The sequence below is a fragment of the Corvus hawaiiensis genome, chromosome 1 (genome assembly GCF_020740725.1).
Source record: "Corvus hawaiiensis isolate bCorHaw1 chromosome 1, bCorHaw1.pri.cur, whole genome shotgun sequence".
NCBI lineage: Eukaryota > Metazoa > Chordata > Aves > Passeriformes > Corvidae > Corvus > Corvus hawaiiensis.
In genome coordinates this window covers 36826025-36839040 of record NC_063213.1, presented here as the reverse complement: position 1 = coordinate 36839040, position 13016 = coordinate 36826025, and the positions used below count along the sequence as shown (strand labels likewise).

Genomic DNA, 13016 nt, shown 5'->3' with positions numbered 1-13016 from the left:
GCTACGACGTGTCACTGATCTTCGTAACATCCCGCCCGGCTTCACAGTAGCGAGTGTACTTGGCAATTTACTGTGCTGACAACTCCAGTTTTCTTCCTCTGCTGCTCAGGTGGTCAGAGCCACACAAGTGCCAACAAATTTTATAAAGCACAGGAGTAGTGTTTCTGACTCAGCAGGGCTTTGTACCAAAGTGAGGGCAGGAGAGGTATTGTGCCGAGAGCCCAAAATTGGCTGGCATCTCTCTTGATAGGAAGTGAGACAGGAAGATCACCTTGTAAGCAGGCCTGGTGCCATCCAAGCAGATGGGCTGAAGTATAAGCAGCAAAACAGTCATTTAGGAACACAAAAAGGATTTGTTGAAGGCACATTTCCAAGCATGAAATGTCAGAATGGTTGCCTGTGTCAAGCAGCAAACCTGAAGGGAGGGATATGTGCAAGTAATGTGGCATGAGTTAACACTGAAAACAAATATGTAAATCTGTCTTGGATTCTTTCCTGAATCCATTGAAAGATTTTTTTTTTTTTTTGTAGCTGTGAGACCTAGAAAGGAGGAGTGGGAGAAGAGTCCTGCAAAGCAATTTTATTTCCCTACCATGTGGATCACTTTCTACAAACTGTGCTGACAAGGTAAAGAAATTATTTCTTTTGCCTCCCACAAATGTTGATGCACAGGAGGCACATAACATTCTCTGCCTGGTTAGTCTTTAGCAGCTGTATTTAATAGTTTCAGGATAAATTCTGTAGTATTAGCCAAGATCTAAATAATAGAATTATAGAATGGCCTGGGTTGGGAGTGACCTTAAAATAATTTATTACACACAGAAACACACCTTGGGAAAGACTTAAGAAACTTGCAGTTAGTAGCTGGGGAGTTGTAGCGAGGACTAAATTGCTTCACTGTAATAAGAACCCAGCCCTGTGACTTTTCTACATAAAATGTCAGCAATAACAAAAGAGAGACATCCACCCGAACTTCCATAACTCTGAAACTCAAGAACTTAGGATGATAATCGTTGGAAATGTGCTTTTCTGCTTTTTCCATCCACTACAAAAGCAGACAAATACTTGTCTGCTGATCAAAGGTGCAAAGTAGAGAAGGGGTCATAAAGACAAATGTAATGACTCGAAAGGAAATGAGTTTGCAGGTAAGATTCAAGGCAAAGCCCCCAGCTGCAAGCTAAGCTTTATCTGAGCTTGCACTGTTAGGCTCTGTAACTGGTGCCTTGCAGTTCCAGTTTAGAAAGTGGGGAATGAAAGAAAGCATTAATCTGACTGAAATCCACATAACAGGATTGTGTGTGAAACAAAAGTGAAACCAGACAGTGCAGTCGGTGAAATACAGCTTGAGGAGGAGGGGTGAATGTGCTGGAAGCAGCAGTTCCCTAGCCTCTTTACTGCAGCTGAACAAGCTTGAAGAGGCATTAGGAGGGGTAGGAAAAATCAGGACCTAGTTACTCTTATTTGATTTTTGCAGCAGAACGTTCTCACCCGAAGTAGAGCTGTTCGAGCAGGCTGCCAGGGAAATGATTTGCATTCGGTAGGACTGCCCCTCAGTTCTTGCAGTTTGCACTGCCCTTGTGGCACTTTAACACTAGTCATTTGTTGGAGGCTCTGCATCTGATGTTTTGATTTTCACCAGTTGCTCTGCAGAAAAGGATTGTGCAACAGTCGAGGACTACTAGTCTTTGGGAAGAGGCAGAAAACATGCATTCAGAACTCCAGACAGGAAAGAAGTAAGAGAAATTGCCTAAATTATGGATAATCTGCTGCATAAGTCTGTCTTCTCCTGTTTTATAAAGCTTCCTATTCATGCAGTTTGGAAACTTGTATCGACAGTGAAAGCCAAGAGGATTCAAGAAAAGGTAAAAGCAAATTAAAAAACCCAACAACTTAATTTGTAACCTTGGAGAGTGACCTAGCTATATCTTAAAGGGGAGGATCAGAAGTTTAGCTGCACTGCTTTTTAAATGTCAGTAACTGTGAGTAATGGTGCTATTTAGGATTTTATGACAGCACTATGAATTTGAAACAATTTGCTCTGAGAACAAATAATTTTTGATTCTGAGGAAATTACTGGACAATTAAAGTGATTGGGGTCTGAGACCATGAAGCCTTAAGTAGTCATTGCCTGCCTCTTGAGGATCACAGAAGTCCATATTTCACTGCTGTCATGAGTTCTTTTCAGTGTAATTCCAGCTCATCTTGAACCACTCATCTCCATACTAGCTGGGTAAAATAATGGTTAAACTTCCTTATATTCAAGATAGTCTTGAATCTGCTTGCTATGCTAAGGCGGGTATATTTGACAAAATTAATTCCTAAATAGGTATATAAAATAAACCAGACTTTCCCTCTTTTAACTCTTCTCTTAGCCATGAGCTTTATGCTGTGCTGTTCTCTGTTCTGTAAGGGCTTTACCTTTGCTAAGAGGTTTCCATTCTTCTGAGGTCAGGTGTAGGCACTGGTCAGTACTTGGGCCCTGTGTCACGTAAATCTGTGTTAAATAAAATGTTGCATTCTTGGCAGTAGTGCTTGTAACCTGATTTCTTAAATGTTTTGATAGATCATGATTTCTTGACTTAAATGCAACATGAATATCCTTAGGAGATCTGAATTGTAATCTGAGGCTGTTGCTGTTTCACAGGGAAATGGAAGCTGTTTAGCATGGGCGGAGGGAGAAGGGGTGAGTCTGGAATGAGGCCATCTCTGATGAGTTACTGTTCCTTTTCATCCAATATGTCCCGGATATTAAGCTGTGTGATGAGCATTCAGAAGAACCCTATAAAAAGAGCTGAAATTCTGCATTCCTTTGAAACAGTTAAACTTACATGTTCTCTCTGTGCTAAATGATGCTGAATAGCATACTTCTCCAAATCAGAGGTCATCAGGCAAAGAAAGACACATTCCTTTGCCATGATATATTTTGGAAAAAAAAGTACCAGGGCTGTAACTGGTGGGGGGTGGGTGGGAGGGAAATCTGCTTTTCCTGTTTTGGTACAGTAATGTTCATTATTTTCTTTTTCTTGCTCCTAATGTTTTTACAATGGCTAACAGCTCAAGCACTACATGCTTAAAGAAACATTGTGTTCATTCTCCTTGGGTTTGTCAGATGTTGGCAGGGCTGATACCACATAGTAACACTTGCTGCTTTGACTCTCCAAACACAGAGTGCAGTTTTGCTCTGGAAGCTGCCCTGCATGGTGTTGAAAATAAGCTCTTTATTTCTGAGGATCACATTCTTTTATTTAGCGGGGTAAGTCTTTGGGATGGTTTGCTTAATACTGACTGAATGTCTTTTAATAAATGTTGTCAGTAGATAAATGCTTTTTTCTTTGAGGGTTTTTGTTGTTTTTTCCCTATTCACCCTTTACTGATCTCAGTGGGCATTAAATTAAAGCCACAGAGAGCTTAGCACATGCTAACTATGCTATTGTCATGTTCTGTTCTGATAGATTTTGTCTGATGCACATAGTGATGCTTGTCCAGTCACAAAGGCAAAAATCACAAGCAAAGGATGCTGCAGGGCTAGTTGGCTAATAACTTTTGAGTTGTTCAAGATTTGTCCTGACAGCTGAACTTCAGAGGATGCACAGGCCAGTTGTAACTTAAACATTCATTGGTGGAGTTGAATGAGAGAATTAGAGATTGAATTAGAGAGCAACCTGTAACTTGATGCTAAATTTAATCATTCTGCTTGCACAACGATGTGAATATCTTTAGTGCAATATACTTCTGGCACTGCTGCTTCCACTGCTGGAAGAAATCCATTTAATCAAAACAAGCATTGATGTCGTTATTAGCATGTTAGTCCCAAGACACAAAGCTTTATCAATATAAAATGAACTGAATGTGGTGCTACTATTCATTGTCTTTACATTGCTTGATATTGTGCACTGAATGTAATGAGGCTTGTTGAAGAACTGCTGTTCACTGTGATGTTCCAGAAAAGTTATGCATCCTTGGAGACTTGTTCTCTGATCAAACATTAGAAATGAAATACAACATTAAAATAAGTGTAATGGCTACAATCTGAGGTTAGCTTTGCAAGCTCACTTTAATGAGTTGCAATTTCCTCTGGAAACTGACAAGTAAAAAATCCTGTTTACCAGTTGCTTAGAAACTGATCATCAGTAAGAACATTAGACATCAAATATTTCAGTAAAAACTAAAGCTGTAGTTTATTGTTCAGAAACAACAGATTCTGGAAATTACCACAGATTTTCATGAAGTCCAAGATATAAACAGATTATAAGAAGGACATGTGTACAGATAAGAACATCCAGACTTATACTAAGAAGGATAAATTTGGTCACTTCAGGTATACAATATGGTTTAAGAGGACTATTTCAACACTGGCAGTGTATTAAATGTTTCCTTTCTTGGATCACCTTCTGGAATCATTCCTTACTGAAGGTCCAGGAGCTTGGACTTCAGGGAGTATCAGTATGATCCAATAATGGAATTATTTTTGATCTTTGAGATTTTTTCCTTATTTTTAATTCAAACTTGAATGTTTTGAAGCACAGAAATCTGAAAGCTTTTTAACAAGTCTTATAGAAATGGTATGAAAATGTGTTTTGTGACTACATGGTGGAGTTTCTTTGAGAGCAAGTGACATTTTAACAGCATAGTTGAGTTTAGGAGGTAGTTCTGGCTAAATAAGGCTTTTATCTAGACCTCTATAGCTATTTCTTAGGGGGATATGTATTTTTTTTAAGAGTAATTCTTATCTAATTCTATACATTGAATTTTTCCATTAAAATGATTATGATTAAATTCTTGGAATGTATGAGGTTTTCAATATTAATTCAGTCTGAGTAGGAAATGAAACATGCCACTTATTTTCTTGTCAAACATAAGAGGCGTATTGTTTCAATATGTTTAAGAGGCCTCTCTGCTTAGATAAAAAACAATAGAAGGCATGTATGTGGCTTATTTAATGGTGTTTATGCTGGCAGGATTATCTCCTTTCCTTGAAGTCATTTTTCAATTCATTTGGCAAAGCAAGAAATGATTTTCTTTTGCCTTTGTTGCTAGTTAGAGTATATCTCATTAACATTTGAGGAAATTACTTTTCAAGAGTATTGTAAGGTTACCTCTTTCCAAAACATGGCCATAAAACTTAGACTTCCTGTTGAAAATTCCAGCTGGACTCAGATAAAATCTTTTCATGGAAGAAATTACAGGATGCTTTTTTCATTCACAATCAGTTTCCAAAGAGCATGTGACCAATGCTAAAGCAAATGGAGGGACCATCATTTTATGATGAGAAACCACCATCTTTCCTCCTGAATCCCAGCAGTAAACAGACATTTCTTACATCCTTTCCAGCCAATGCTGCTTTAGAATTATTGCTCAGCTACACACCAGCCAAAAAGATGAATGCTAAAATAATTTCTCTAGCTAATAGTTCATGCATAAGAGTGATACCATCAATGAAGTTCTATGCAGGAAAATTAACAGATGAGGCTTTGTCCTTTAGGGAAACCGCCAAGTGAGCTTTGGGAGTTCTGAACTGAGGCAGCACAGAGTGATTTGTACATTGTGCTTGGCATTGAGAGTATGTGTCTTTAACAATTAAAAGAGCTGCTTTGGCAGAACCCTTTTTAGCCTCTTTTCTGAAGGAAGTGAGCTGTATCTGTCCCTTTCCCCCAGTAACTGCAGAACTCATGGATAGAGAGTCTCAAAGATGTGAAACACCCACACTTAATGAAAATGAGGCTGGTTGGTAAGAGGGGAAGCATCCTATTAAAACTGCCTTTAAGAGCAGCATTACATCAAAGAGATCACGCAGGGGAGAACAATCAGCAGTACTTTGTGCACTGGAAAAGCTCCCATCAGCGCTTGCACCTCTCAAATATGCAAAAGAATAATTCCCAAAGCCTGTCCTGGAGAACATAACTGAGAACATCCTTGACTCGTATCCCTGGTAGTGGTTGATTGCTGAAGCTCAGTCAGTTTACAAGTCAGTCAACCAGAGGACACCAGACTGCTGGAGACCAGGCAGGACACTCCCCTATTCATGAGAGAGCTATTGCCATTAAAACATATTTGTCTTCCTCAAGTTCACTAATCAAATTAATTTAGAAAGCAGTGATTGAATTGAGAATTGAATTGGATAATAGCATCTATGCCGAGTTGCAGTAAGCTGTGTTTCCTTCAAATCTCTGTTCTAACTGTGATGGGCACGATTTGTAGGTCCTTCTAAGGTCTGAGTAGGAACAGAGTACAGATCCTCTTGTGAGGATGTTCTCCTAACAGAGCGTATCAGATGCTTGCTTGTTTAGTGCATTGTTCTTTTGCCTTATCTTTTGCTTTCCTCAAAAATGGCAACTATGTTCAAGTCAAGGTCTTATCTCAAAGTAATTGAGGAATTAACACTATCTTTGAGGAAGACAGTGTTCACAAAGGATGGGTTTTTAGTCAAGGAGAAAAAAGCTCACAGGTTGCATGCAAATAAGATATAAGGTACCACCTTTCAATCTGTATTTAACATCTAGAACAATTTATCTGTTGTCAGTCCATACTCTGAAATTGTGGTTAGAAGTGCTTATAAAACACTTTGTACAGATGAAATAGAGGTTATAGTCCTTGTGCACAGTTTACAGGTGGAAGTTCTCTGTTACATATACAGTCAGACTGAAATGAAGAAATAATTCCTTACAGATTTAAAATCTACATTAGTTGAATCAAATTGTCACTGTTCAACTTTGTCTGTAAATGCAGTTGTTGTACACCAAGCAACATTAATGTAACTGAATTGGACATATGTTTGACACACAGTTTTTGAAATTACAGGACTACAGGCATTTTAGGTACACATTTCAGGCGACAATCTGGGACTTTTGCAAGAATCAGCTTTTCCAAGTGGGAAAGACTTCAGACATCTAGTTAGTTGGCCTGGAGATGAGATACTGTGGATGCAGCTAAAGGGTCTGAACAGGACATGACTTTATCCAGTAAAAGATCTGGCAGCTTTTGCTGAAATAGCTGGCACTTCATCTCTGCTCTGAGATGAATACCTCCCATTGCACAGAGGTTAACCTCTAGCTGGAAGTGATGCTGTCTCTTAGTGTGAAGAGATGTCTCTCTCTGGAGAGATGGGATCTGTGGTTGCTAGAGTTGTAACAGTGATAATGCTTGTATTATGGCTGTGATAGTTCAAGTGCTACTACTAGCTTACAAAAAAACAAGAAAGAAAAGAGAGAGGAACTCTGGCTTTGTTTTGCTTTTCTAAAGGTTTCTGTATCTCAAGATACAAGTGTAGGTGCCTCAGGTTTACAGTGTAAGTTATCTATGAAATATATGGGTATTACAGATGACATAGTACTTCTCTACTAGGACAGCTAAGAAATCTGTATAGCTATTAATGAAAAGTTCATTGTAATGGCTTTATCATGTCTAGTTAAGTTTGCTTAATAACAGTGGTATTTTTATTTTTTGGTATGCAAAAACTAATGTATATGTTAAATTTGAGATGACACTTTGAAAATGCTGCTTGCTTTGAATGACTAAGGCACTCTGATTTTTGTGGTTAAACAGAGACTTGACTCATTTTTCTAATGAAAATTTTTCCCTCATTTCTCTTATTTGTGTTCTGAAGCATAAAAAGCTCTGAGTGCTGTGTATCCCTGGGATGCTGTATGTCCAGAATCTAAAACATTTTGATTCTCTGGGGCTGATGGATATTATGTTGTTTAATATTTTATGCTTAAATCCATTGTGTCAAAACAATTACTATGATCTAACTGTTCCTTACAGTTCACAAAATCATTTGGAAAACTCTAGGTCTTCTGATAGAGATGGGTAGATCAGGTATCTTCTTTGTCACATTAGCTTCTCCTAAGCTCATTTAGATCAACATTTGAGAGACTGCATCAGAACAAATCCCCATGTGGTCTGATTTGTCTTTGCACTAGACTTCCTCCTGTAGTCATATAGAAATTCTTGTCAGGACTGTATGAAGTTTTCCAAGGATTTGCAGGTTCTTGTTTTTTTACCCAAAGTAGAATTTCTGCTTGAATTATGATCAGTGGCATCAAAGCTTGAATGTTTTGCCTCTTCAGATAAACCTCTGTGTTGAATTACCATCTTATATTTCAACCACAGGCTGGGTCTCCACTGCTTTTTATCAGACATGACTAGACAAGTTTTCAAGCATATGTGATGTCTATCTATATAGACACTTTTTAAGATGAGCAGGTTTTGATGTTGCCATAAGAAGCCAGCAACTAATACAAACCACTTGGAGAAACCACTAGGCTAAGCAAGGATCCTAATTCTAAGGCACTGAGCTTCTGCCTTTTTCACAAAAGCAAAAAGGAGCTGTTTTCCAAACAGAAATCATAGAACTTATCTAGCTGCTGATGGACTGTGGCAGCTCTTGCCTAATGGTTTATTCAAATTCTTATTTTAATATGTTGAAAATGTATTAATCTATATGGTCAATGCATACCTATTTTTGGAGTCTGTTTGATATGATCTTCTGAAGAAATCTTACATCATTGACATTTTAAATTGTATTACATTTCCTGAAATACTGTTTTTAATTTAGGCATTTTTGTGACATAGATATTGCCTCAATCAGATGTGGCCAAGTTGGATGGGGCCCTGAGCAACCCGGTCCAGTGAAAGGTGTCCCTGCCCAGGGAAGTTGGAACAAGATGATGTTTAAGGTCCCTTCCAACCCAAACAATTCTGTGTTTCTACAGTTCTTCACTTAGGCAGTATCATGACTGAATGGTTGTTGCTGACAGCCATTGCTGGGGAAGGGAGGGGAGTGCGGCAGGCGGACTGCCACTTCTCAAATCCAGTGAAACAAAAACCTTAACAGAATAGGCTGTGCAGTAGAAAGCTTATTCTCTCTTTAATCCTTAAGCTCAACTTTTACAGCTTTATTTAAATAACTGGTAGAACAGTACATGTAAACACAAGTATGTCAAGGATTAACGCCAAGAGAAAAGATTCGAGAACTAAGATATATTCAATTACTGAAGCTTTATTTGAGTACAAATGAAACAAATTATTTGTAACTAAAAAAAAAATCTGTCTTATTGTCCTGTTTCCTCTCTTTTTCATATAAGAATATGTCTGCCAGATACAGATGGATTAGTTTTACTTTTTGGAGCCTTCATGTTAGCATTTCTAATGTCATGGAAAGACAAGGAACCCAACAAAGCTTAGGGAGCATTTAAAGTTCTGAGACAGTCAAACAAAACAGATGCCTGATTTCTGTTTTCTTAACTGAATTTCCTCAGCTGTGCCCTGTCAAATCAGCTTCTTGCACCATCAGATGTACCGAACCTGCGCCACAGTTAAGAGGTACTGTGCTCATGTGCGCTCAGTAACACATGTATTTATTTACATTTCTCCCCAGGAAATTAGACAGAAACACAGCAGCGCTAGTTTTTTACCATATTTTAAAAATAATCAGAGCTGAAACTGCTCAAGAGGCATTAAAAAGGGCTAGGTGAAAATGCTTTTGAACGTTTGAAATTCCAGGACTGTCAATTGCAACAATTACAAAAATGATTTAGCCTTTCAAATTTTGATTTCTTTTCAGAGAAATTTCATTTGGCCTTTCTATTCAAGTTTTGAGGTTCATGCTTTCCAGATTTTCTATGCAACTAAAAGGATTAGAAGCCTTTTTCAGCACAGGCAAACTTCTTTGATATAATGGCACCGTTCCACGATATCAAACAATACAATATTAAAGCCCAGGAACTACAAAAGCTTAAACACAGCAGTGTTACAGGCGTTAGGCTTTGGGTTGTAACCTTCCTCTGGCATTCTTGCCATGTCAAGCCTCTCTATGGTACTTGCTTTGCATCCACAGGAAGTAAGTTTTAGGCAGCTACAGCCTAAGCCCAGCCCTGAAGACAAAGCGGGGAACCTGAATTAGTAAAAGCAGTCTTAATAATAGTGGCTGTCTTTCATAGTAACACATGGCATTTTCATTGAGGGCTAAAATAAAAAAATATTTGCAGCCATCCTATATCTAGGACTCAGAAGTGCTGGCCTTGCTGCTAGAAACTTTTAAAACTGACCAAATTTCGTGTAGCTGCTCCTTCAGTTACAGTGCTGCAAAGAGCTCTGTGTTTGAGCAGGGCTAATTTCACATGGAAGGACAGGATGTCATGCCACAGTTATTTAAAAGATTGCTTGGAATTGCTGTCGCCAATGACTAAGCTGCTTCAAAATCATTTAAATATATCAAAAAAAGAAAAGAGTTCTGTTTAAAGAGAAGTGCTTGTGAAGCTTGCATACCTGCAATAAATCTGAGACTCATCAGAAAATATTTGCTAAGAAGTTCCCATTGGGATCAGAAGCCATTGTGTGCAGAGATGCAAAAATGAAGTCACTTGTTTTTTTCTTCAGTGTGGATGTACTTCTTTAGGTGGCCTAGGGCTTGGTGGGGCAAATGGTGGTATTCCTTTTGCCACAAACTGCAAAAGGAAATGCTGTTTTAGAGGTTTTGGCAAGTCTGAAAATGGACTTTATTTTTCTTCACCTATTTTCAGTTTCTCTGCTACAGTTCTGCATTCTTTATGCTTTGACCCTAGGAGCAGTATCTTGATTACACTCTGTAGGATGTAACAGCTTAATTGCTGCAAAGCTTGATTTATTCAAACCTAGCTCTCTCTCTTTAGATGTCACAGTGAGGCTATGGTTTAGGATAAAACAGAATATATAAACAGGAAAAACTGCAACACTAAGGTTAGTTTATTCTGCATCCTTTATAATCTGTCCCTGGAAGTGAAAAACAGCATCACACTGTACATAAATGTTGAAGATGTGAGGCCATTAAAAACCAAAGATCAACTTTTGAAAAAGAGAAAACAATTGGGAGTGAAAATTGTGGGAGATATGGAAGATGAATTCTTAAAAGCACCTGGTTTACTGAAATCTGTATCTACTGAAGAACATAATCCAGGAGTCCTGTTTTGCAACTTCAAGGGAAGCAAAATCAAGATTTTGGTTCTCAATGCATACACACATAAGCAATTTCTGATTAATCCACGTTGCTACTACAATGCTTCCAATGATTGTTTTGTTTTGTTTTTTCCCTGGATGGATGATTTTCCACAGGTGAATGACTGATGAATCAGAGACATTTACATCTTGGTATGTTTTTATTTCAGCATATTAAGTAAGTCATAGATATATGGCTGGATAGATATATTATTTGACATAACCTAATAATAGGTAAACTAATGATAAACAGATTTATGATTAAGTAAATCATAGCTATAATAGGAATAATAGAAATATAAAATGTACAATATATTTCATGTGATGTGATAAGTATGTTCTCATAACAGTATCTTAATACAACTTAAGATAATCTTCTGACCTTAAATATATTGTATGACATATGAAAGATATAGGATAGAAATCATGTCTCTCATTAGATGTCAAAACATTCTGGTCAAGTTTTAAAATAGTATATAGGAAATTCAGGGTTAAAATTTACTTTAAGCTGAACTTCAAATAGGAAACAAGATTTTTGCTATTTATCACTACCAGTTTCTGTACTCTATTTATAGAGTTGTATCCTCACAACTCCTCAACAGATCTGGATTAGGCTGGAGGCCCTCAAAGATGGAATGGGAACTGCCAAATTTTTTTCCTGAATGAGAAATGGGTTATTTTATTCTTCCTTCTGGATAGGCAGTTGTCATGCTGAATTGTACTGAATGTCCCCACTAGCCTGAGGGTGAGGAGGAGGGCCTACGATACGAGTTTTGACTCTTTTTAAATTAAACCCTCCTCTGGTGCTTCTTGGCTTGTTGCAGATGCACAGAACGCAGCTGATGTTAGCTGCTGAATTATTGGGAGACCGAGGCACACCTCAGGGCCCTTTTAACCTTCCCATTGCGACAGCCTGCTAGAATATACTCTCCCAATTTATATAATATAGCTGTAGGGTTTGTCCCTCCCATATCCACTCCTGTCACTTTCAGCTGGGGCTGTATGCAACCTTTGGTGATGCATGGACTGAATACGTAATCTATTATTTAGAGTTAGGCTACTAAAGATGATGATGTTGCTGGGTAATATTTTAGCACCTCTTTTCAAGGCAGACAGGAGCCTTCTGTGAAGCGTGTGTTTGCTTTTTAATTCCCTAGTGCTGAAGTTTGATATTGATTAGCAGTGGTATGGAAACACTCCTGAACACTTGTTCCCACCTCCACTTTGTCCCAGCACAAGCTTGTGTAGCTGGATAGGGGATGAGGTCAGAATAACCTTGTTAAATTTGGGTATTTTACTAAGTTTCTAAATGTTACATAACCTGTGCGTGTAGTTTTTATTCCTCCCCCTGCAGCCTTTTTGTTGACTTTGAAGAAGAAAGAAAGCATCTGAATACATATTTAGTCTTTCAATTCACCAGCTGGGCCTATCTTAAAGTTAGGGGTCTTTATGATAGAGCACATAGTTGCAATAGAAGCACACTACATTAATTGCTTTTATCAGTAACCTTTACCAGCTTTAAAAATGTGACCTCAGACCACTCTTTTTAAGACATGAGGGAGGAAAATATCCTCTGTATATTTGACTTCCATTTACATACAAGTTTTATTAATACTGAAAATAAAAAGGTATATGGGCTCTCCCATAAAACAAAAGTTTGTAACAAATTCCTCCCAACCTGAAAAGCTGCCACATGCTTTCACTTGATAACATTTTTTGGCTCTGAGTCTGAATAAAATTTCACAGCCCATCATATTATGCTTAAGTGTGTTATCAAACAAATCATCTTACTCTTGCCAGAAGCTGAAATGCTGTAACTAAGTAAACATCTGTTTATTAACTGCCAGCTCCTTACTGAGTATTACCTTTGCCCTGTTTTGCTCTCACCCATGGTCCTGGAGAAGAATTTCCAAGAGAGACTTGGCAAGCTTACTTGTCTGTAATATATGCAGCATTCCTGAAATTCTTGGCACATTAGCCTTGAATCAACTCAAATGAAAGTACTTTGCTGTTTCTGGTTTTTTTTAGCTGTTTATAGTTTCATT

The 13016-nt window shown here is 38.0% G+C and overlaps 1 protein-coding gene across 2 annotated transcripts in view; it reads left to right on the top strand.

Annotated features, from left to right (window-relative positions):
* The first annotated feature begins 1452 nt into the window (after window positions 1-1452).
* ATP2C1 (ATPase secretory pathway Ca2+ transporting 1) overlaps window positions 1453-13016 on the top strand; it is a 62895-nt gene continuing 51331 nt past the window's right edge. The window contains exon 1 of one of the 2 annotated variants that reach the window (XM_048300596.1): window positions 1453-1862. In XM_048300596.1, the coding sequence (XP_048156553.1) occupies window positions 1755-1862 (108 nt within the window). In that variant the 5' untranslated portion in view covers window positions 1453-1754. Of the gene's footprint in view, window positions 1863-3167; window positions 3254-13016 lie in introns of those variants that run through there. The other variant, XM_048300587.1, reaches the window with a different exon arrangement.